At 31.3% G+C, this 25,874-nt stretch overlaps 1 protein-coding gene across 7 annotated transcripts in view; it reads left to right on the top strand.

The window, feature by feature from the left end:
* Window positions 1-25,874, top strand: part of LOC134726436 (plexin-A1-like) — a 201,346-nt gene that overhangs the window by 18,044 nt on the left and 157,428 nt on the right. For all 7 annotated transcript variants that reach the window (XM_063590864.1, XM_063590856.1, XM_063590885.1 and 4 more), the window contains 3 exons: window positions 577-1,702; window positions 14,301-14,510; window positions 17,020-17,139. In XM_063590864.1, coding sequence (XP_063446934.1) covers window positions 698-1,702; window positions 14,301-14,510; window positions 17,020-17,139 — 1,335 coding nt within the window. In that variant the 5' untranslated portion in view covers window positions 577-697. The remainder of the gene's footprint in view (window positions 1-576; window positions 1,703-14,300; window positions 14,511-17,019; window positions 17,140-25,874) is intronic.

The raw sequence follows: 25,874 nt of genomic DNA, 5'->3' as shown, positions 1-25,874 counted from the left end.
ACATTCACTCTGTGTCAGGAACCTATGATGTGTCCAATTTTTAATCACAATCCAAATTCATAGCTGTATCAAGTTTGACTGTTGTGTCCATTATTGCCCCAACTTTCAGGGTTCGACCTCTGAGGCCACATTAAGCGGTGCCCTGGAGCATTTATTTTGCTTTTTGTTACATGAATCTATCTAAAAATCTAAAAAATCTAGCTGGATTTTTTTGTTTATTTTCATCATAGTGATGTGGGCTTCCTATTACAAAATGAAAGTAACACAGTAACACAGATTTTTACTGATAATCCAGAGTTTCATTTAAAAGAAAAACAAGAGTATTTTGCCTAAATATCTTCAGTGCTCTTGATCCCTTCATTTTCAATAATACGAAAATTAACTTCTTTATGACATTCTGCTTTCCTGACCAATCAACTCTGTAGAGCCATGATTTATAGAAAACACTATGTACATGCCTTTAATCAGCAAACAACAGTCCAAATAATGTTGAACTTGTGCTAGTTTACTTGATTATTTTTATTTATGCATGACATTTGTCAAGACAATTTTAATTTTTTTTTCTTTTTTTTTCAGGATATAACATAACTAGCCTGCCTCACTCTAGGTCTTATTATAACTAGATACATTGTTTCTAAAAAATTGCGAGAGTGTTGGTATTTATTCATCTGGATTATTACCACCATATTCATCAGTAATGCCATTGAACACAGTGTCTGGTCTATGGATCATTATCTTATCCCTAACAAGTAAATTCAGTAGTTGTGATGGAAAATCATACAGAAATTATACTGAGAAATTTTTAAAACTAGCTGTGTCAACAGACTATGTGTACATTGGAGGAGAAAAAAGTTTGATTCAATTAGATTCATCCCTACATTTGACAAAGCAATTGAACTTGCAAGATCAAACCAACACCTATCATAGTAGTTGGTTATTGGTAGTTGTCAACAATAAAACTTTAATTGAATGCAGCCATAAATTGCCAGATAAAACCAGATGCAGAAATTTTAATCTAGAACTTGATGTATTAGAGGGTACAACACTATCTCTTAAAATCAAACAGCCATCAGCTAGATATGCCATTACTAGCTTGAATTTAGATACTGATCAACAAGATAAAAATATTTTAATTTTGGCATCTTCCAGTTGTTTAAATGCTCAAATTTCAGGAGGAAAGTGCTATGCAATTTCTAGTTATAGAATAGAAAATGGCTTAACTGAGGTTCCCAAATCAGGTTTAGGTTTAGATTATTATGTTACCTATAAAGAAAAAACAAAACATGTTGAATTTAAAACTTTATTTAAAATTGACAAATTTGTTTATGTTTTGTTGAACACACTGGAAAAGCATTCAAAATTAGGAAAAATTTGTACATTGCATCCTGATGTGAGATATTACCCATATGAAGATACAGAAATCCAATGCAAACATATTACTAAAGATTACACAATGGCACAAGATGCAGTATCTTGGGATGGATATTTATACGTTGCCTTTAGTGATGATTCTTCAAGTGTGATATGTAGATATAAACTTTTGGAAATAAAAAAGAAATTCCAAATATCTCGAAAGAAAAGATTAAAGTGTCCCTATGCTGTTGAAAACAATTATTTTGAAGAGAAACTCCTTGATAAAGTTGGAAAAAAGATTTGCTACAATGAAACAAAACAACAGTGTCAACTCCCTGGAGGAAATTATGTAAGTTTTTAATGAAGCCAATTTAAAATGATAATGTATAAGACAAATTAAAATCTAAAGACTCATGTCTATCAGTCTGATGTCTATGAATTTGGTAGATTTATTATATTGTAAATTTATAAATTCAAGGAGTAAAAAAAACAGTGTTGACATATCACTTATAATGTTTAAATTAATCGAAACATTTGAAGATTAATTATAATTTTATTAAACTGGTGATATAGATTTCACATGAGAGAACAGCCAGGTGGCACTGTCCAAGGTCATACTTCAGAGCTTTGAGGATCTAGTTGTATTTTAGGGTGGGTACAATTTCACAAGAAATTCCCAAGTGGTGGGCATGTGAAATCTATATCACCAGTTTAATAAAATTATAATTAATCTTCAAATGTTTCGATTAATTTAAACATTTTATTAAACTGGTGATATAGACGATTTCCCATGAGATTTTAGAGCACAACTAGATCATCAATCCACTTTGAATTGAAAAACCTTCTTTAGGCTATGTTAATACCAAATATTTCAAGTAATATATCTTTTAATAAACATATATAACAACAACAACAACAACAACAATACTTTATTTTAAGAGGGTTACACAGTTAGCTATATAACTAATCTTCCCTGAGGCCCTCGTAATGAAAAATCAAACAAAACACAAACATATACTAGTACATTGCATACATACATTAGCATAAAAAGTCAAGTGTGATAATAATGTTCAATACAACTTGATAAAATGTGATGAAAAAATAAACATGATGACATGATCAGTTTTTTATATTATTTATACAGCTAGGTTGATTTCAATAAATGATCTGTTATTTTGTATTTGAAAGAATTAATATTTGCAATATTTCTTAACGGTATTGGCAAATTATTCCACAAGAATGGTCCAGAATACATAAAAGATTTTTTGAATAATTCTGTTTTTGGTTTAGGGAGTATGAGGTTTCCTTGAACAGCATTTCTCAAGGGGTACGGATTTCTGTCTGAAACATAATGAAACTTGTTAGTAAGATATGATGGGGCATCATTATTAATACACTTAAATGTCATCACTAACTTATGATATTTTATTCTCTGTTCAACTGTCATCCAGTTTAAGTGTTTGAATAAGGGTGCAGAAGGAGCGAATGGGTCTGTTTCTAGTATTAATCTAGCAGCCCTCTTTTGTAATTTTAATATCCTTTTTAAACCCTCACTGCTACAACTACTCCACACTATACAACAATAATCAATAAGTGGCAAGATATAACCATTATAGAATAATTTTCTGCAGTCTAGATTTAGAAATTTTTTAATCTTTAATAGTAGATATAGTCTAGATGATATTTTTGAGCAGATCAAGTCAATTTGGGTTGTCCATGTGAGGGACATACATTTGTACATTAATGCATCATGATCATAACATAAATATCATAAAACACCATATTACATTTAGTTACTTGATGGTAAAATCTTCTGAGCAAAATTATTTTCAGTTTCAATAATTATTGTTTTATTATAAAATTTTTGAAATGTTTTTGCAGATTTCCACCCGGCACTTTTCAATATAGTGTCTATTTTAAGTCCTTTACCTAATGCTGCTGACGTTGATGCTGAACGACAGCTATGTGGACCAAAACATTCAATGTTTATTCCAGAACTTTTCATAACAGTTTTTACCCATCTAGCAATTGTACTTTTGGTGACAGATTTGTATGGTTTAACTGTAGAAATAAATACTTTTTGTTCATTATTTCTGAGAGTTTCTGTTTTCTTTACATACTCCTCATAAGTTCTCAAAATACACAATTTTTCATTAATAATATATCTATCAAATACTAAAGGTTTCATATGTACACCAGGTTTAGTTTGTTTTAACAATTCACTAACATAAGCAACCATTGTGTCTCCTTCAATTTGAACATTATCTAATTCTAATTTATATATAGTTTGACATCTTTGTCCACTCAATAACATAAACAACATAGCTAGTTTTTGTGATAACTCTAATAAAGACAACTGTTCATTGTCCGATATTGTATCAAAATATGTTAATACTTTGTAAACATCCCAAATTTTACTATATTTTGGTAAACTAGGTTTTTTAGTGAAAACACCTTTCATAAACCTTTTAACTAAAGTTTCTTTACCAATATTTCTATTACTAACTAAACTACATAATGCTGAAATAGCTGATTTAGCAGTATTTATACCACTGTAACCTACATTCTGTTCAAATAAGGAATTTAAAAACTCAAGTATCACTTCGGTAGGGGGATCAAACATATTAATTTCCCTTTCACTTGAAAATTGTTTCCATTTCTTGAGATATGATTTATATTGTTGTGATGTACTAGATCTCCATGATTGTAGAATGATGTCGGCAACATTGTTTGAAACTCCTTTACTTTGGAGATGTAATATCCAACTCAATAATCGCATCAAAATTGCCTTGATTACCTTTCAAGGACTTATCTTTAAAATGTTCTAAATCCTTGAAATACAAAGGAGCATATTTCACCCCTGGTTCACTAGCTACCATTTTTCTATTACTCGTGCTAAATCTCTAATTGTTACTTTCTTTTGATAGAGAAACAGTTTACATTGTTCTATTAAACTCTTTTTCCTTTCAGGAGTTAACTGTAAAGTCATATTTAATGTGTTTATAATGAACCCTAGGAAAACAATTTCTTGAGTAGGTAAAAATACTGATTTTTCAGGATGAATTGTAAATCCTAATCCATCTAGTAAAGTAACAGTATCTTCAATATTTTTCAAACACTCATGATATGTATCACCCAATAACAAACTGTCATCAATATAAGGCACATTGACGTGTCCCATTTCACGTAATTTTCCATAAACAGGTTTTAACAATTTGGTAAAAACCCTTGGGCTACTCGATAACCCTTGTGGAAGTACTTTGAATTGGTAGTGATCATTTTTCCATCTAAATCTTAGATATTTTTTATCACTTTCTTGTATTGGTACACTATAATACGCATCTTTCAAGTCAACTGAAGCCATAAATTGGTTTAATTTAATGTTGTTAATAGCAGTATGCAGAGTTTCCATTTTTAAATGTTTTTTGACAACATTATCATTGAAAGATTTAAGATTTAAAATTACTCTAACACTACCATCCTTTTTAGGTCTAATGAAAATGTTAGAATAATATCCATGAGTATCATTACATGTATTTGACACTTTTTCAATAATTTCTTTCCTTAAAAACTTTTCAATCTCTTTCTGAATTAAATCACTTTCGTGTTCATTAAATTCAATTGTTTTTGGAATAGTATTTTGAAATGGTATATTGTCTAGTTCAATTGTATAACCAGTTAAAACATTTCTTATCCACTTATCCAAAGTTAGTAATACCCAGTTTTGAATGAATACTGAAATCTGTCCTCCAATAAAATTATCTGGAGTATTGTAAAACTTGAACATACAAGTACTTCCAGATACATTTAATGTATTGTCTTTGGTTTCTTCAGTTTCTTTTTGTTTTTTGCCCAGAATTTGTCCTTTGGCCAGAATTTGTCTTTTGGCCAGTTTTTGTCTTTTGCTGGACCCCAATGACTGTCCTTTGACCAATTGTGCTTTCTTTTCCCTAAAAAAACACCTCCTGATTCCATAGATAACTTGTCTGACCTTTTGTCATCTTTGTCCAATTTGTCCACCTTTTCATCCAGGTTGTCACCGAACAAAAATTCTGTAACAGGTGTGTCTACTTCACACAATTTCCTGTATTTCCCTGGGACTATAGGCCTTATCATCTGCTTTCTTTTCCTGTTTGCCGTACATATCCCATGAGTTAAAACTTTAAACAAGTCTTTGAATATGGGTTTGGTTTCACTCATGTCCCCTTTTGTCTTAATAATATTTAAAGCCTTGAGTACCATGACCAATGCTGAACTACATGTCTGAGTCACCCTTTGCATCGCCACATCAGTTAGAGAATAGAATTTAAAAAATAATAACAAAAGAAGTCCCCATGACCATTTTGGACACATCACTGTTATAGATGTGTAACCACGGGGGCGTTAATGGGTCATGATTTTATTTGTAAAATCATTAGAAAAACAATTACGCTTTAAAAGTCACCAATATCATGAACCAGTTGCTGCATTTCACGAAAATCCAACACATTCAAGTTATATAATTTAATTCCAAGCCAAAGTACTTATATAAACTATACAAAGGATAATGTCAATATAATGTGACTCCTAGACTGTATCTTACTGATTTCACAAAGTTTACAATAAATATTTATAAATAGACATTACTCAATTAGGCCACACTTAAAAATATTTTGGTTTGCCCAAACCCTACCCAAAGGTTGAGATAGTGGGTAGGTAGGTAGGCATTTTCTTTTCTTTTTAAAAAAAACGAAATTGAAGTATCAGATGTTTATTAGTCTTCATGCCTATTTGATTAAAAAAAAACTTCTTCAAATCAGGACAATAAAAGAATTTGAGTAGGCAGCATTTTTCTGGGTAGGTAGCGTTTGGGCAAACAAACCTATTATTTATTATGGCCTTAACATGACAATACTCAAATTAAAATGACATTTCATAACTTTAAGCTATAAGTCATGTAAGTGACAGCATTCACATTAATTAATATATAAAAGATAATTATAATTTATAATACTCATATGATCTTATTCTTTCAATTTTCCTATACAATAATTTTCACATCTTTAGTATGAATTAATGTCTTTCATATTAATTTCTGTAACTCAATAAATAACTAAATCTGTCACAAACATTTGAAATTCAAATGTCACTAATTAAGATTAACACATTATTTGTCTATACATGTAAATATTTAGATTTGAAAAATAATATCTTTTCTAAAAGTCCAATTTCTAAATAAAATGACGAAATAAAAATTAAGTCCAAATAAGCCTGGTGACAGATGCTAGGTATAAAGAAGTTTGAAGCAATCAGTCATTATGCATTTATTCCCAATCAGTGAAATTTTAAAAAGGAACAAAAAATAAATAATCCAATAAAAATCAAGACCACTTTCAAGTTCATCCGTCACAGAAAAAAACTCGCCAATTATACACACCTTTGTGACATCATTTACCAGATAGAGGGGGTCGAAAATGAGTTGATGAACCCAGCTTTTTAGTCCCCTACCAAGGAAGTCAAAGGGGACTTAAGGTTTGCACTCTGTCTGTCTGTCTGTCTGTCTGTCTGTCTGTCTGTCTGTCTGTCTGTCTGTCTGTCTGTCTGTCTGTCTGTCTGTCTGTCTGTCTGTCTGTCTGTCTGTCTGTCTGTCTGTCTGTCTGTCTGTCTGTCTGTCTGTCTGTCTGTCTGTCTGTCTGTCTGTCTGTCTGTCTGTCTGTCTGTCTGTCTGACCGTCCATTCCATCTGTCTGTCTGTTAGTCCGGCAAATTGGTTTTCAAGACTTTTTTCTTCATGCTTGAAGATATTGATTTGTTATTTGGTTTATTGTTTTATCATGACAAGTTACAGGTCAAGTTCAATTTTCAGGATTTAAGCTTTTCTCTTAGTTCAGTTAAAGCCTTTTCCCTAGAATTAAAATTTTTGATGAAATACTTATTAATCAGTAGATTTCTGTTCAAAGGGAAATAACTAATTTTCATACGACTGCGAATTTTTTTAATTTTATATTGGTATCATGTCGTCCTCGTCCTCAGACATTTGGTTTTCACACTATAACTTAGGTATAAGTGAATAAAAATCTATGAAATTTTAACACAAGGTTTATGACCACAAAAGGAAGGTTGGGATTGATTTTGGGTGTATTGGTCTCAACAGTATAGAAATCAGGGACCAAAAAAGGGTCCAAATAAGCAGTTTTCTTGTTTTTTTCGCACAATTACTTTCAATGTGTAAATAGAAATCTATGAAATTTTAACACATGATGTTCGACCACAAAAGGAAGGTTGAGATTGATTTTGGGAGTTTTGGTCCCAACAGTTAAGGAGAAAGAGGCCCCAAAAGGACCTAAAGAAGCATTTTTCTTGTTTTTTTCACAACAACTTTGGTATAGGTAAATAGAAATCTATGAAATTTAAACACAAGGTTTATGACCACAAAAGGAAGGTTGGGATCAATTTTGGGAGGTTTGGTCCTGGGCCAAAAGGGTCCAAAATAAAACTTTTTTGGGTTTGATCTTTTTGAATTATTGGGGTTCTTTGAGTATCCAAATCTAACCGAGTATTTAGATTCTTTTTTTTGGGTCCTGTTTTCAAATTTGTCTATATTAAGGTCCAATTTGGTCCAAAATTAAACTAAGCTTGATTTTAACAAAAAAAATATTTTTGGGGTTCTTTGATATGCTGAATCTAAACATGAACTTAGTTTTTTTTACGCTGGTCAAATTTCGACAGAACATATTATGGTATACTAATGTCCGGTGCCTGTCTGGCATAAACATGTCGCACCGTAACTTAAGAAAGACTTATCCAAATTTCATGAAACTTAATATAGTTGTTTCTTATGATGGTCAAATGATCTGCATACTTTTTGGTGAAAATGAAAAATATTTTTTTTTTTAGTTGTGGCACTTTGTAACAATAACAGGGGTGTTTTTTTTAGCTCACCTGGCCTAAAAGGCCAAGTGAGCTTTTCTCATCACTTGGCATCCGGCGTCCAGCGTCCGTCATCGTCCGTCGTCTGTCGTCCGTCGTCGTTAACTTTTACAAAAATCTTCTCCTCTGAAACTACTGGGCTAAATTAATCCAAACTTGGCCACAATCATCATTGATGTATCTAGTTAAAAGTTTGTGTTTTGTTACCCGGCCAACCAACCAAGATGGCCGCCATGGCTAAAAATAGAACATAGGGTTAAAATGCAGTTTTTGGCTTACAACTCAAAAACCAAAGCATTTAGAGCAAATCTGACATGGGGTTAAAATTGTTTATCTGGTCAAGATCTATCTGCCCTGAAATTTTTAGATGAATCAGACAACCCATTGTTGGGTTGCTGCCCCTAAATTGGTAATTTTAAGGAAATTTTACTGTTTTTGGTTATTATCTTGAATATCATTATAGATGGAGATAAACTGTAAACAGCAATAATGTTCAGCAAAGTAAGATTAACAAATAAGTCAACATGACCAAAATGGTCAGTTGACCCCTTTAGGAGTTATTGCCCTTTATAGTCAATTTTTAACCTTTTTTTAGCTCACCGGGCCCGAAGGGCCAAGTGAGCTTTTCTCATCACTTGGCGTCCGTCGTCCGTCGTCTGTCGTCCGTCATCCTGCGTCTGTCCTCTGTCGTTAACTTTTACAAAAATCTTCTCCTCTGAAACTACTGGGCCAAATTAAACCAAAATGGCCAAAATCATCATTGATGTATCTAGTTTAAAATTTGTGTTTTGTTACCCGGCCAACCAACCAAGATGGCCGCCATGGCTAAAAATAGAACATAGGGTGTAAAATGCAGTTTTTGGCTTATAACTCAAAAACCAAAGCATTTAGAGCAAATCTGACAAGGGGTAAAATTGTATATCAGGTCAAGATCTATCTACCCTGAAATTTTCAGATAAATCGGAACAACCCGTTGTTGGGTTGCTGCCCCTGAATTTGTAATTTTAGAGAAATTTTGCTGTTTTTGGTTATTATCTTGAATATTATTATAGATAGAGATAAACTGTGAACAGCAATAATGTTCAGTAAAGTAAGATTTACAAATAAGTCAACAGGACTAAAATGGTCAGTTTACCCGTTTAGGAGTTATTGCCCTTTATAGTCAATTTTTAACCTTTTTTCGTAAATCTCCATGCTCTTTTACAAAAATCTTCTCCTCTGATACTACCAGGCCAAATTAATCCAAACTTGGCCACAATCATCATTAATGTATCTAGTTTGAAATTTGTGTTTTGTTACCCGGCCAACAAACCAAGATGGCCACCATGGCTAAAAATAGAACATAGGGGTGAAATGCAGTTTTTGGCTTATAACTCAAAAACACAAGCATTTAGAGCAAATCTGACAAGGGGTTAAATTGTTTATCTGGTCAAGATCTATCTGCCCTGAAATTTTTAGATGAATCAGACAACCCATTGTTAGGTTGCTGTCCCTAAATTGGTAATATTAAGGAAATTTTACTGTTTTTGGATATTATCTTGAATATTATTATGGATAGATTTAAACTGTAAACAACAATAATGTTCAGCTAAGTAAAACTTACAAATAAGTCAACATGACCAAAATGGTCAGTTAACCCCTTTAGGAGTTATTGCCCTTTATAGTCAATTTTTAACCTTTTTTTTGTAAATCTCCATGATCTTTTACAAAAATCTTCTCCTCTGAAATTACCGGGCCAAATTAATCCAAACTTGGCCACAATCATCATTAATGTATCTAGTTTAAAATTTGTGTTTTGTTACCCAGCCAACAAACCAAGATGGCCGCCATGGCTAAAAATAGAACATAGGGGTAAAATGCAGATTTTGGCTTATAACTCAAAAACAAAAGCATTTAGTGCAAATCTGACAGGGGATAAAATTGTTTATCTGGTCAAGATCTATCTGCCCTGAAATTTTAAGATGAATCAGACAACCCATTGTTGGGTTGCTGCCCCTAAATTGGTAATTTTAAGGAAATTTTACTGTTTTTGGATATTATCTTGAATATTATTATGGAAAGATTTAAACTGTAAACAGCAAAAATGTTCAGCAAAGTAAGATTTACAAATAAGTCCGGAGGACCAAAATGGTCAGTTGACCCCTTTCGGAGTTTATATTGCCCTTTATAGTCAATTTTTAACCATTTTTCGTAAATCTCCATGATCTTTTACAAAAATCTTCTCCTCTGAATCTACCGACCAAATTAATCCAAACTTGGCCACAATCATATATAGCAATATAAATTTCTTAATTTACAGTATTTCCTGAGTTATTCTACTGTTTAGCAATATGGATTATTTAGGATAGAGCACACTATTGTAAGATTAATTGAAGTAATTTTTGCTGTCACAAAAAAGCACATCTAGATGTTACATGTAACTATTGGGTTATTTACTGGACAAAAACACTCCACCAACAATATTCAGGAAGGATCTATGAGTTTAATGACAGTGAAGTCTCAGTAAATAGAGGCACTTCTAAACAATTCAAATTACAAATATGCAAATATTATGAATTTATTTTGGATTGAGGGCATTAAGTATTTAAACTATGCATACAGTAATGATACTGTAAATTGTGAATTTATCCCAAGTCATGATAGTTAAGGTCATCTTCAGGATTTTTTTGATTCAATTCAATTCAATTCAATTCAATATTTTATTGGAAAGAGCACAATAGAGGCGTGATCCAAATACAGACAATTATAATATTAAAACAACATATAAATGAAATAAAGATTCATGTAACAAGTCATGAGCCAATTCTATGTATACAAATACATTATAGACTGATATTGATACCATAGACTTATATTTCAGTATTATTATAGATTTTCGTATATTTACTTAAAACACACAATACAAGATATTTATATATATATATGTATATGCACAAACTACTGTAAAAGATTATTATCTGATGAAACGGTATGGTGGTCTCTCAAATCAAGAGCTTCTTCAATATACATACAAATAGATTTTAATTCCTTTTCAGACATAGGATTTAACATTTTGGTAAAATTTTCATCCAAATTATTTGAATTAATATCATTTATTTTATATTTAGATCTAATGTTTTTATATTGCGGACATTCAATCAAGAAATGAATCTCATTTTCAATTTTTTCTGTGCAAAATTTACAAAATCTCTCATTAGATGGTATTTTTGGTCTTGCATACCTCCCAGTTTCTATTGCTAATGAGTGTGCACTTATTCTTAATTTAGTGATTTTTTTTCTAAGGTATTTAGGAATATTAAAATTTAAATATTCTTGTTGTTTAAATTTAGTATAAATTTTACTAAAAAATAAAAGTTTACCACAGTTTCCATCTTTTATCTTAGAAAGTTCAAAAATAATTTTATTTTTGTAGAAATCTTCTAGTTTCTGTTTGAAATTAATATTACAATGCTTGTTAAAGGATATTCCAATATATTTCATTAATTCAGATAGTTTATAAGACCATGAATTTTCTTTATTTGTGAGAGTTTTGTCCACTTCAAAAGCAGCTTTGAGAATTTCATGCGGACCACCAGACCGTTCACCAATATTACTGAGACGCTCATTATATTTAAACATAAGTTGATAACATTTAATGCTAATGGGTAAAGTGCCCAATTCACACCGCACTGCTAGATTGGAAGACTTTATAAAACTTCATAATTGAGTTAAATTCAGGAGCGGATCCAGAGGGAGTGTTCCAGGGGTTGGACCCCCCTTTATTTTTGACGATCAATGCATTTGAATGGGAACATGTAAATGGACCCCCCCCCCGTTGTCCTGCCATGGGTTAGGACCCCCTTTTTAAAATGGCTTTATCCACCCCTGAAATTCATTAAAATCTCTGAGATAAATCTGATTTGGTGAAAGTCTGTTTGTTCTCCTGTAAATTCACCCAACTGGAATAAAGATTGCATTTCTGTAAATATAGACAATGCAATATCCCATAAGAACTCACTGTTTGGCTAAAACTGTGCCACTTTTACCAAGAAGTATCTTACAAAATTATATCCTAAGAATGGAAAGTAATATTCACTACTATTTTATTCAAAGTTCCTAGAATTTTTTGTTTACGATCTCAAACCTCAGTTTGTATCAACCAAATGTTATGAAACTTAAACACAATGCTCATTATAACAAAACATTAATTAAATTTGAGTTTTGGTGGCGTCCGATAAACTGTTTAGAGTAAATTTTGCCCCTGTACAAATTTAAAAATTGTGATTGTTTTCAAGCCTTCGACTTTTGTTGAAAAAGTGAGACAATACGCGTTCCTACATTCGTTGATGGCGTCTGAAAATATTCACTCTGTGGTTAAGTTTTTGAAATTTTGATAACTTTCCTAAGCTATCTTGGATTTCTTGGGAACTTGGATACTAAGAAGCTTGTTTATGATCATACCAGAATTAAATTTTGTAAAAAAAAATCATTTTTTTCAGTATTTTACTTACCATATAAATGGACTTTTTGCCAGGAAACATTACATTCACTCTGTGCATTTGGCTAAAGTTTTTAAAATTTTAATAACTTTCTTGAACTTCCCTGGATTTGTACCAAATTTGGACAGATGCTTGTTTATGATCAAAGAGGGGGAGCAAGGAGTTTAGCTGTTATGCTGTTATATATATATTCAAACTCTTTGAGGTCATTTTTTAGTAGCAACAAACACAATAACTATGTCAATTGGACCTATACTTTGATACTATAACTGCCCTTGAATTTTTATTAGATATTATTTTTGTCTCTTTGACATATTCCTCAATTCCATTCTCAATTTTATTACACTATTTTAAAATTACAAGCATGTGTGAGTGTCTATAACTGTACAAAAATAAATGCTGAAAAAAGTGTTCCATAACAAATAAACAGCTATATACGCAATGAGCACATGATACGCCCGTCACCTTTTTGAAATTTTCGATTACTTCTCAATGTCATATCAGATATTTATAAAAAATCTGTCAATTTATATCATGTATATAAACAAAAGATCAAAGTTTCATGAGAACTGCTAAAATCATTTTTGAGTTATTGTCCGAAAACTTGAAAATACCATCTTTTTTAATGAATTACCCCTTAACTGAATAACATAAAATCGAAAAATTAATAAAAATCACAAGGTGTTTACAACGATAGATATAGACAATTCACCCAAATTCCCTGCAAATTTGTGAAAGGATTTTTTTTTAGAAATTATCAGAAAACTGAAGAAAAAAAACACACATTTTTATTGAATAAAACCCAATTACTCAGAAACTTAAAATCTAAAATTTATAAAAAACGATAGGGAGCTCATGTCAATAGATATAAACAATTTCCCAAAGTTTTATGTAAATTGGTTAAAGGGTGTTTGAGGTTATGTCTGACATGTTGACAACAGACGGACAAGAATATTCTAAAATATACATATCTAGATACATAATTCTAAAAACCATGTTCATAGAAAATGGAATTCATTACAAAGGATTATACTTGTAATTAGTCCAAATAATTATGACGTCTGGCAAGGCTATTTTATTTTTTTCTGGGATGCCTACAACATAAATTAAAATAGCCTTGCCAGACATCATAATTATTTGGACTAACTCGTAATAAGAAACACTGGATTTGTCATTCAAGGACCCGCCTTATTTTAATATTTCATTTACTGTTATCTGTTTTTGTCCATTTTAATTCCTTGTTATCTGTTATAAGCCAAATCAATTTGCTGTTTTGCTGTTAGTGGGACCCCCCTTGCCAACCCTCATCAAAAGTATCTAGAAGGAAATTAGTTAAACAAAAATTCTTGTTTTTCCATATTTTACTTATTACGTAATGGACTTAGCTTTTCTTTCAGTTAACATTACATACGGTCTGCAGTTATTTTTTTTAAAACATAATAATACACATCTAGACTATAACCTATATGAAATAATACACATCTACAGTTGTAAACTTCCCAGAGGTGCTATCCAGCAATTTGATTTTGTAACACATTTATACTTTTCTTTTTGCATTCAGACTTCCTGTCCAGAGTTAACTGATGATAATGATGGTTTCTGTAATACTCAATTTTTTGGGCCAATTCTAGGAAATGTGATTTTATCGAATGATAAAGTTATATTCAGTGAGGATAATTCAGTGAGTGGTGCTGTAGTAAAACTGGGTGTACTTCCATTTGACCATCATGCTGTGATTTATGCAGGTACAGCAACTGGGAAAATAGGAAAGGTTTGTTATTATTGTTAAACAGCTTTTAAAATGCAAGAAGCTAGTGCATATGCTTTTGATCTTAACCTATCACTGACCCATGTTTGTATCTGATGCTACACTATTCCAGCATGCCACTTTGTAAAGTTTGAACAAACAAATGGTCTAATCATAAGTGTCAGAATAGTCACAGTGTGGGAACAGTACAGTTTTATAATGTTTTGGTCATTCAGGAGACTGTCAAGCAGAGCTCCGACATTCGAAAAAATAACAAGTTACTTGATGGAAACTTTGATGAACTCTAATGTTACTTAATATATAACGTTTCTGCATTAAGTTATGGTATTCAAAACTTTCTATATGTATATGTGAACCAATAAAATAATGAAAACAACAAATGTATCCAATAGTTTTCCTTAGAATGGTTGGGCTATTATAGTTAATTTGATCAAAATTGTCACAGAGCAGAAATCAAAAATGTTGAATAAACACCAAAAAACCCATCGTTACTACCAGAATTTTCACATGACTTTTGTACACTTTCTGATATATAGTCTGACCTGTCTGAAAGTTTAAAAGTCATTGTTCCAGTAGAAACCCAAATAAACATTTTCTAAATGTCAGATATTTTATTGTCTGTACAATCACTTGGGCAACTGAAATGCAAAAGTTTGGTAAACAAAAATTGAAAAGAAGAAGAAATATCTTAATTGGCTTGATTTGTTTGAATCATAATTCAAGGATTAAAAATGTTCTGTATAAAAACTGTCTTGGCACTGATATTTTCAATTGCAGTTTAAACTAATGACACAAATGTAATTAGAATTATATTGTATTAATATATTTTTGTGATATATTGCAGTGATAGTAAACTGCCACAAAGAGATTCAGAACAATTTTGTTCTAATAACAATCTTCCTGTTTAGATAAAAGGCAAATGTCTGTTTTCAAATGGTGATCTGCTATCTATTCTGTGACATTCATGAACAGTTTTTACTTTCAATCTGATTTGTTTTATATACATTAAAACTACTGCAATCGAATGCAACACATGTCTGGCATGAGTTTGTTTGCCTTGTTCTGTAACGATTTAGGAACAATTATTTGGTATTGTTATCATTTTTTTTTTATTTAGGCCTCAATAACACATTCAAAATTGTCACTTTTAATTATGTTTTGAACATGTGATGAAGGTTTATCTTAATAAGAGGATGCTGTTTGCTGGGTTAGGGTGTTCTGGTAATTGAAACCCCACCTTTTTTACCCCAACTTGAAATATACTTTATTTAGTTAATTAAGTCTGTTTTTTTACCTTAATTTATACACAAGAGGGTAAAATGATTGTTTTTAAGTTCACTGACTGATTTTCCCTAGTGATGAACTTGAAAATCTCTTGATAAAGGCGAATTTACGAATAATGAATGTGCTGAATTTAATTCTAAACCATTTGAGAATATCGATGTCAGCTGAATTAATCATTAAACAATGTAGATGGTAAACTTACCGTTTAATTCAGTATATCCATCAAATTTAAAATGTGATCTAAAAAGTTCTCGCTTTTGAAAATCGCGACATCCGGATAGTGTACAGAATAGTATCTACACTGTGATAGTTATACCTCTATAATTGCCAGCATCTGCAGGGTCACCCTTGTTTTTTAATATAGGACACATATACACATGAGACCAGGTTTCTGATACTATACTGCTTTCAAAAACAATATTAAAATATTTCACATAAATAGGTAAAAGTTTATTAGTTGCATGCTTCAAAAACTTATTGAGTATCATATCTTTACTACAAGCTTTATCATTTTTCAGTGACCTAACTGCATCAACAACCTCTTTTTTGCTAACTAACTTCCCGTCATAGGAGTTATTTCTCCTGATTAACCATTTTTACCCATTTTATAATTATTCTTGTATAAGCTATAATTGACTGGGAGCAACAATATATATGAAAAAAAGTTCAACAATAAAGATCTGTAAATAAGTCAACATGGTTGAAATCATCAGTTTACACCATAAAGGAGTTGGTGCCCCTAAAAGATGATTTTACTTCTTTTTGTGTCATTTTGTAATGCAGAAAACACAGCAGATAAAATATCTTTCTGATAAGAACAAACATATTTTAAAATTGACAAATATATAAAATGAAAGAGATTCCTCCACCCCTGGTTGGTTAATTCAGATGACAATCATGGTAGCTTCTTTTGTTTTATTCATTAATTGACCTCACATTATTCAGCAACTTTGTTTTTAACAGTACCATTTTCATCCCATCTGGCTTTCGTTCACAGACAGGATAGACTGAAAAACATTGGAATTTTTTTTTTCACTCATAGCCTACAATGTAAGTTGAAGTACAAAATTTAGCATTTAGCATGCTCTTTTCAAATTGCAATAGTTAATAGTTAAACATTATAAAACTAGTTGGGAAATATTGTAACATGATAGCAACAGAAGGATACTATATATACTTGAATTTGATTAATTATGATTGTTTTATACCTGGAAACTTTTACTTGCAGATATTTGTGAACACAACAGACAGCAAAACTTTAGGAATTTTTAAAAAAGTTCAGATTTCATTTCCAGTTTTAGACATTAAAATTCACAACCAAGATGTCTATGTTATGACTGAAAATACGGTAAATATAATTGATATTTAGTTCATACCAAAAAAATATTGGACAGACCTTTTACAGATATTAAAGTACAAAACAGCTAGTTATACCCTGTCGTCCGAGACCTGAATTACACATACTATTACAGATTACCCCAGTGCAGGTATTTGCTAAACATTGTCATTGCAGCATGTATATCCATATGGTCCGAGAACACAATTAATTCGTAGTGCATTTCTTTTAGAACATAAATGAAAATTAAAAAAATCCCACCTGCGCTTTCTCAATGAAATTTTTATAGTGTGTTGTACTACTTTTGGGACAAGTTATATCAAAATTATAGAAAACTTCATCGCCTCTAACTCAAAATATGGACAATTTTGTGTTTAGGGTGTCTTGAAATCTTTTGACAGCTTCTGAAGTGCTAATTTTTAACCTTTTTCAACTGGACCAAATCACTACTTTCCTGTAAAATTCTGGACCCAAATTTTTTTACAGTGTAATTTCACCCCACTACTTACAATTTGAGGCATTAAATATGGAAAAATAAATTTGGAAGGGGTATAAAAATTATTGGCAAGTAACCCACTGTTAACAATAGGGACTATATTCGTGAACAACGAAAATCAAGGGACGACAATTGTGGTCTCAAACCTAATAGGATAGAAAGAGTTGACAAATCTTAAAAAAACTTGGTATGACCAAAGCTTAATAAATTATATCACTGCTTGCAAAGTTTCATAACAATAGGATATATATTATAGACAATATGTTAAATTCTATACTCATCTTTGCGTGTTAAATTTTGACGTTAAAATTGAATAATTTCAACTATCAACATTTTGGGCTTTAAAAATTAAAATATTGCCAAAAAATACTTTTTAAATGCTCTAATATATCATTTATTATGTACTTAAAGCAATAGAGTACTCATTTGATTTATCAGACTTAGCATAATTATTCAAAAGTCAAATTTATATCAGCCTAGGCCTAAAAATTGAGGTTTTTCAATGAAAGGGGGCCTTACATGAAGATGTAATTTTTTCCAGCAATTTTAAATTTGTGAAGCTTTTTGGTTCTAAATAATCCTCACATATGTATTGAATGTACTTTAAATGGAAAGAATTTCACAAATAACACATCATATTAGTTTAAAAGGGTCTTAAGCCAAGTAAGACTGGAAAAAAATAAGGGTCAATTTAGGCCGTGCCACATATTTACATTAAAAAATGCATATTGAGGCTATAAGAAATAAAAAAAATGTGTCTTTTTTATCATTTCTATACTCATGTGACATGATACAACAAATCTAAGCACAAAAAGGCTCTTGCAATTAACTTTTCTTACAGACAGTATGGTCTGATACAAAGAATTTTGCCTTTTTAATGAAAAATAAACCTAAAAAAATCTTCTCTGAAACTACTGAATGGATTTGGATGAAACTTATTGCGAACCCAATTGAACCTTTCTATAGATTCACCTGCAAGTTACCTGTCCATTTAAACTTTTGTAAGTTCTATTGTCCCATCTAACAAATACAACAGGTATTGTTCTCTGTTTAGTTTATTCACTCAGACCTTTAAATTTCTTCTAAGAGAAATCTATCACTCATTGATTAATCTACCTGAGTAAAAAATGTATCTGCTAAATTGATAGAAATTACACTTTCACTATGCATAAAAAACTGTGTATGAGTTTGAATGTATTATATTAACAATCTGTTGAATGTAAACACTGATTCAAACATTAATAAAAGTTGATTTCTGAAAAAAATCAACATTATTCCTATTTCTAAAAAAAAATTGATATAAAACCCCTAAAAATGTTGATATTTATATATTAAGGCCTTCTTAAAAGTATTCTATAACTTAACAAAAACTGAAAGATGCAAATTTTCATAAGAACAATACTTTTTTTTTTAAAAACAAACTTTTTATGATTAAATTATTAAGTATTTTGAACAGATTGAAAAAAGTATTATAAATGTTTAATAAACACGAAATCACAGGCATTTTTTTTTAATGTGAAACATGTAATTTCTATCAATTTAGCAGATAAACTTTTTACTCTGGTAGATTAATCAATGAGTGATAGATTTCTCTTAGAAGAAATTTAAAGGTCCTGGTGAATAAACTATACAGAGCACAATACCTGTTGTATTTGTTCAATGGGACAATAGAACTGCCAAAAGTTTAAATGGACAGGTAACTTGCAGGTGAATCCATAGAAAGGTTCAATTGGGTTCGCTATAATATGATAGTTCCTTAGATTATCCTGCACAATGTGTGTGCATGGATTTTTGATCCGTCAAAAAACATGGCCGCCGTTACTTAAAATAGAACATAGGGGTCAAATGCAGTTTTTGGCTAATATCTCAAAAACGAAAGCATTTAGAGCAAATCTGACATGGTGTTAAAATGTTCATTAGGTCAAGATCTATCAGCCCTGAAATTTTCAGATGAATCAAACAAACCATTGTTGTGTTGCTGCCACTTAATTGGTAATTTTTAGGAAATTTTGCAGTTTTTGGTCATTATCTTGAATATTATTATAGATAAAGATAAACTGTAAACAGCAAAAATGATCAGCAAAGTAAGATCTACAAATGAGTTCATGTTACCAAAATTGTCAATTGACCCCTTAAGGGGTTATTGTCCTTTAATGACAATTTTTTCACAATTTGTTCATCATATTTGCTAACTTTAAAAAATCTTCTCCTCTGAAACTACTGAATGGATTTGGATGAAACTTAGTATGATTGTTCCTTAGATTATCCTGCCAAGGCCGTAGCGCATGTCCTTTTAAAGTGAGGCAATCCGCCGAGTGGAGCGAGGTGAAAAATTTTTGGGCCTTTTTTTTTTAGGGGGGTTCGGATGCATGAAATGGAAGAAGCTTATTTCAGCATTACTATCTATAATAAAAAAACAAAAAAATATAACAGAAATGCGGATTTTTTTATTAGCTAACCTAGTAAGTAACAAAACGAGTTTCAATATTAAAGTTAATCTCTGTTGGTCAACCATGCAAACCTTTACGATTCTCCTGTGATTTGTACTATTAAAAAGCTTCAACACACCTTCTGATGTATATACATATATATTTATCTCCAACAGCAAGTTATATTATAAGCTTCTAAAAGATGAGAACATATTATAAGCATCAATTAGGATACATTTATTATACATAATCCCCAAGGGTGACTGGGGAATAGAAATATGGTCACTTGGTCTTCTCCCGACCGGCAGTAAAACGCTTGCCGAAGTGGGGCGTCCGTTTGGCTGTGCGGGATGTATCAAGTTCGCAGTCGCGTCCGGTCAGAAGGGGGACGTTAAATCCGATGCCTCGTGTAAAGAGAGTGCCACGCTCTATGCACGTTAAGAACCCTTGCGACAACTCTTTGAGGGGTCCGTAGGTGGCCTGTTGCAAGGCAAAATTTCTGTCCCTATCCAATAAACCCTCATTTTCCAGTGGCAGTCCACATTTCCCCGACCATCGTCCTAGATGGCCTATATTACAACAACCTACCTATTGTATTTTTTGTTAACTTGTTCTCGTCCTGAATATGCATGAAATATTTGCCACTGGATGTTAAGCAACCAACAATCAATCAATCAATCATTATACATAATCATTAACCATAAGAATAGGTACAGAGAAGACTAGACCAGCATTGTTACTCAACCAGATGTTTGACATTCTAATGTCACAAGTGATCAAAAGTTATCTGTAAAAATGTAAACATTCCGCTGGAAGACATGTCAACCTACCTGGACACATTATTCTACCAATTTTTAAGTCATTGGTCTGACCTACCGTTTCGGGGTTCGAACCCACGGCCTACCACAATAGAATCAATGGAACACGCTAGCATACAACCAAACAATGTTAATAATAATAATAGAAAAAAAGAAACACGAAAAAAATATTTTCAAACAATACCAAAAATATATTTCATACTTTTATTAAAGATAAATAAAAATCATGAATTGCCTTGTACATTAAAGACTTCCATATTTATGAAAACGGTGCTTCATGATTTTGTTCAGTAAATCAATTATAAATAATCATTATATTTTTTGGTCAATGAATTATTTTATCGATTTGCATTTGCAGCATGTTTGTTGTTCAGTGTGTAAACATTGGTAGATTCAAAAATAAACCAAGAAAGTTATAAGCCAGCATACAGTGATACTCATGAGTTTCCCTTTTCATCTTTTTCTCTCTTTAAAGAACCCGTCTTCAACCAGTTTTGTAACGACATAAATAAGATTTGTTTAAATTTTTGTATTTTGATTTGTAATCGGGACACTTATTTTTTGTTTACCATCACTGCTATGGTAAAATAATTATATTCAAAATCGCTGCTGCAGATTGGAAACACTGTATGAAGTGTGCCGGTAGATAGTTTGAAACTCGAAATTCGCATATTGATAATGTAAAATACATGAAATTAAAAAAAAATGACACTTCTAAAGTTTGAACGTCGTTTCAAAAGTGAGGCATTTGCCTCATTTGCCTCCATTACGCTACGGCCCTGCCTGCACAAAGTTTGTTCTTTGATTTTTGATCCGTCAAAAAACATGGACACTTACTTTAAATAAAACATAGGGGTCAAATGCAGTTTTAGGCTTATATCTCAAAAACGAAAGCATTTAGAGCAAATCTGACATGGTGTTAAAATGTTCATTAGGTCAAGATCTATCAGCCCTGAAATTTTCAGATGAATCAAACAACCAATTGTTGGGTTGCTGCCACTTAATTGGTAATTTTAAGGAAATTTTGCAGTTTTTGGTCATTATCTTGAATATTATTATAGATAAAGATAAACTGTAAACAGCAAAAATGATCAGCAAAGTAAGATCTACAAATAAGTTAATATGATAAAAATTGTCAATTGACCCCTTAAGGGGTTATTGTCCTTTAATGACAATTTTTCACAATTTGTTCATCATATTTGCTTACTTTAAAAAAATCTTCTGCTCTAAAACTACTCAACCAAATTCAACCAAACTTCAACTGAACGATCAGTAGGGTGTATAAAATAAAGTTTGTGTTTTATTTTCAATTTCATCAAAAACATGGCCGTCATGGCTAAAAATAGAACACAGGGTAAAATGCAGTTTTTGGCTTATATCTCAAAAAACTCAAGCATTTAGAGCAAAAAAGACAAGAAGTTATAGGGAAATTCCGCGATTTTTTACTTATCATCTAATTATGTTCATCTTAACATAAAAAACACATTTGCAAAGTTTTAAATTTATATTCCTTCTAATAACGGAGAAAATGAAGTATTTGTAACTTTTTTGGTTGAATTCTCAAGTGGGTCGTGACGTATTAGCCCGATTTGTTGAACTCTGGGAAAAAATAAAATCTGTTTAACTCTTATAGCTTATCGACAATATACGTAATTAAAAGCGCACAGCTGACAAATGGTCGTAGTTATTAACCACAATATAAGAATGAACGAAAATGAATATGCATATACCGTTTTGTATTGATTGAATTAAACTCCTATAAAATTATCTCTAGTAAATGTTTTCGAAAAAATTTCATTAATTATTGTTGAGATTTTTTTCATAAAATATTTATTGAACATTTTTACTGATATTGAACTGAATATTTCAGTTCTATTTACCGTTATTGTTCTGATTATCATTTCAATGCAACTAATGTGTGAGCAGAGTATGTATATTATTTTGTAAAGGTCACTGTATATTTCTCGGCTTGAGGTCAATTCGTTTACCTTGTAGCTATTTAGCCGCAGGTGTGAGTTCAAGCGTACACAGGTATGAATGTTGTTATTTGGAAAGGATAAACAGAAAGGATTAGAAAGAGTATGATGTGGTAATCTACTAAGATTTAATACACGATGAGAATAAAGATACAATAATTAAATTGTGTAAATTAATTGAAAATAAAATTCAGATTCGTAATTCCGAAAGTGTATAAAAATAACAGGAAGCAATCTTGATTACTTTCTTAGCGGCATTGACGTAAAGATTCAATTATGAAGTAAGAAATATTAGTTTTAATCTTTAGTAAAACTGAATGCAATATTACCCAATTTGATATACCATTGCACATCTGTTTGATATCATTGACTTTACCGGAATTTCTTAACTTGTATTCAAATCTTAAGCTAAGGCATTTATTTTGAGGATTTTTGTACATTTTTTTAAAATTCTATAATAATATTTGTGTGCATGGTTGAACATGATAGCCGTCATTAATCCAAATAAGTAATACAGTAGTTGTAATAAAACTTATATTTTAGACATGCATAACTGATATTGACAAATTTTGAATAGTCTGCCCTACATCGTTGTTCTTAAAACAATCATTATTAGTATACATGTAAGTTTCCTGACGTATAAGCGCCATTGAGGATGAGCTCCAGAGAAAGCAGACTAGTAGCGTTTCGTTAGTTTGTTTGTTAGGAAAGGAGAGGAAATGCAACCACTTGTATAGATAAACGACAGAATTACCATACAAGCATTTATAGTCAACACAACTCGAAAGAGTTCCCATCGTTGGACGGGGAAATATGTATGTTTCCAAAAAGGAACAAGTGACATGTCTAACTCTGAATAGTTAGAAAACGGACTATCGACATCGACCGCATGTTCTGAAACTACATGCATATATACGTATACGTTTATGATAGTCATGAGTTCTTGCGTCTGACAAAAACAATTCATTTTTTTACATAAATAAGGCCGTTAGTTTTCTTGCTTGAATTGTCTTATCGGGGCCTTTTATAGCTGACTATATGCGGTATGGGCTTTGCTCATTGTTGAAGGCCGTACGGTGACCTATAATTGTTAATGTTTGTGTCATTTTGGTCTTTTGTGGATAGTTGTCTCATTGGCAATCATACCACATCTTCTTTTTAATAAATTCCTTCATGGTTATATCTTGCCATACATTTATATTGATTTGTAAGGAAATTACTCAAAATCGTTTTTTGAAAATCCTGATTGTGAGATGTAGATTCATTTTAATACAGAAATTTCGTCTACATATTAAGTTTCACAAGTGTATAACACGGAGAAGCTCTGAAGGTACATTACTCCCATTTTGTTTGGGTGTGAACCATCGATGTTAATTTACAGCAATATCAAAGAATAAGATGATGATGTTAGAAAGAACTATGGGCATCATGTGGCAAATATTACATGCATATCGGACTATGAGTTGTCAATCTGTATGAAAATATTTCCAATACAACCATATTATTGAGAAGGAATGTTTACATGCTATACTCTCATACTAGTATGACAGGGTTCTTGTGGCGTTCACCTTACACACACAACTTTTTAACGATGTTTAAAAAAAAGACAGAACAAATTCAATGTCATATTTACCTAATTTAAAAAAAAATAAAACCAAAAGTCTTTTAAGTGACAAGAATACCCCTTTTTAGCGGACAAGTAATTTATTCTTTTTTCTGTTATTGAATACCAAGAAAGAAAATAAATCCCGAAATTAATTCGAAACTTTGATACTCAATAGTTTCCCAGCAAAATATTCCCATCCTTTGGTTATAATTAAAGTGTTCGTCCAGTGGCATATACAACAAATGTAATGACAAATTCTTTCCTTTGTTCGAGAACAATCTTATTGAAATATAAATCTGTGATTTTACTATGTCCACAACTTCGATGAACCAAAGCAAGTTATACATCGACCTGTATTTAAATCAAATTGGGTCTCTTCTTCTTCTTCGACGATGATTACATACTGTTTAAATTGCGCTATAGTTCCGGCGTAACTTTCTACCCAGTCGTATAAACAAATCGTCGACAAGTGCGTACATTTTTTTAAATCATTTTTTCTGGTATGTTCCAATCTGTCCTTCACTATTGACAATGAGTATATTTTACATTTTCCAAAATTCACCCTTGGAAAAAATATTTAATTAGATTTTAATTTTATCAAATCTTATTTTTTTGATATTATTTTTATTTTTATGAATAATATTCTTTACACCAGATATGTTATTTATAAACAAGCGTATGAGTTTAGTAATGACAAGTACGACAGTTGTATATTATACATCTGATAATTCAAAATGGAAAGTTATAAGTTATCGGCTGTGTACACTGATCAATACCTACAGAAGTGAAACGATGCATGAACTTGCAAGCCCAACAGGAAATCGCTTGAATACCTGGACGTGTCACCTCACACCCCTCACAATACCTTTGGAAGTAATACCTTTAGTCATGCTGGTGATCAGATGAGGAAAGATCAGAATTTATTTGAATAAAAATTATTACTTTAAAAAATTATGAACAAATAAGATTTTCGAAAACAATTTTCACTGAACATTTATTTATGATTTCAACTTTGACTTCATACCCAATTCCAATATTAACAGTTCGAAAACAACAGACCACGGTAATTAAAAAAAAAAAAAAGAATACCAGTATGTTCCGTATCAAGTTAGTTAGTCGGATAAATTATACGTACGATTGACAAGGTATCGAAACGCAATTACGACTGCATCGGTTACTGTAGTTTTGTTTCTTTGTGGTTTATAGACATATCGGTGTTATAAATCGGGAAAGAAGATAAAATGGCTGAACGAAGAGAATTGATACTCTAAATTTAAAATCGATGGTGATCGCTTATCTAACGGAATAAAACTTTAATATCTATGAATTTGAGCATTTTTATACAGAATGAACATAATATCAATTTTTGATTTTTTGGCGAAGTTTCCCTTTAAAGTATTTATTAGGTCAAGGTCTACCTGT

The sequence above is a fragment of the Mytilus trossulus genome, chromosome 1, assembly GCF_036588685.1.
Source record: "Mytilus trossulus isolate FHL-02 chromosome 1, PNRI_Mtr1.1.1.hap1, whole genome shotgun sequence".
Taxonomy (NCBI): Eukaryota; Metazoa; Mollusca; class Bivalvia; order Mytilida; family Mytilidae; genus Mytilus; species Mytilus trossulus.
The sequence above is the reverse complement of the archived record's forward strand: the minus strand, read 5'-3'. Positions and strand labels throughout refer to the sequence as shown.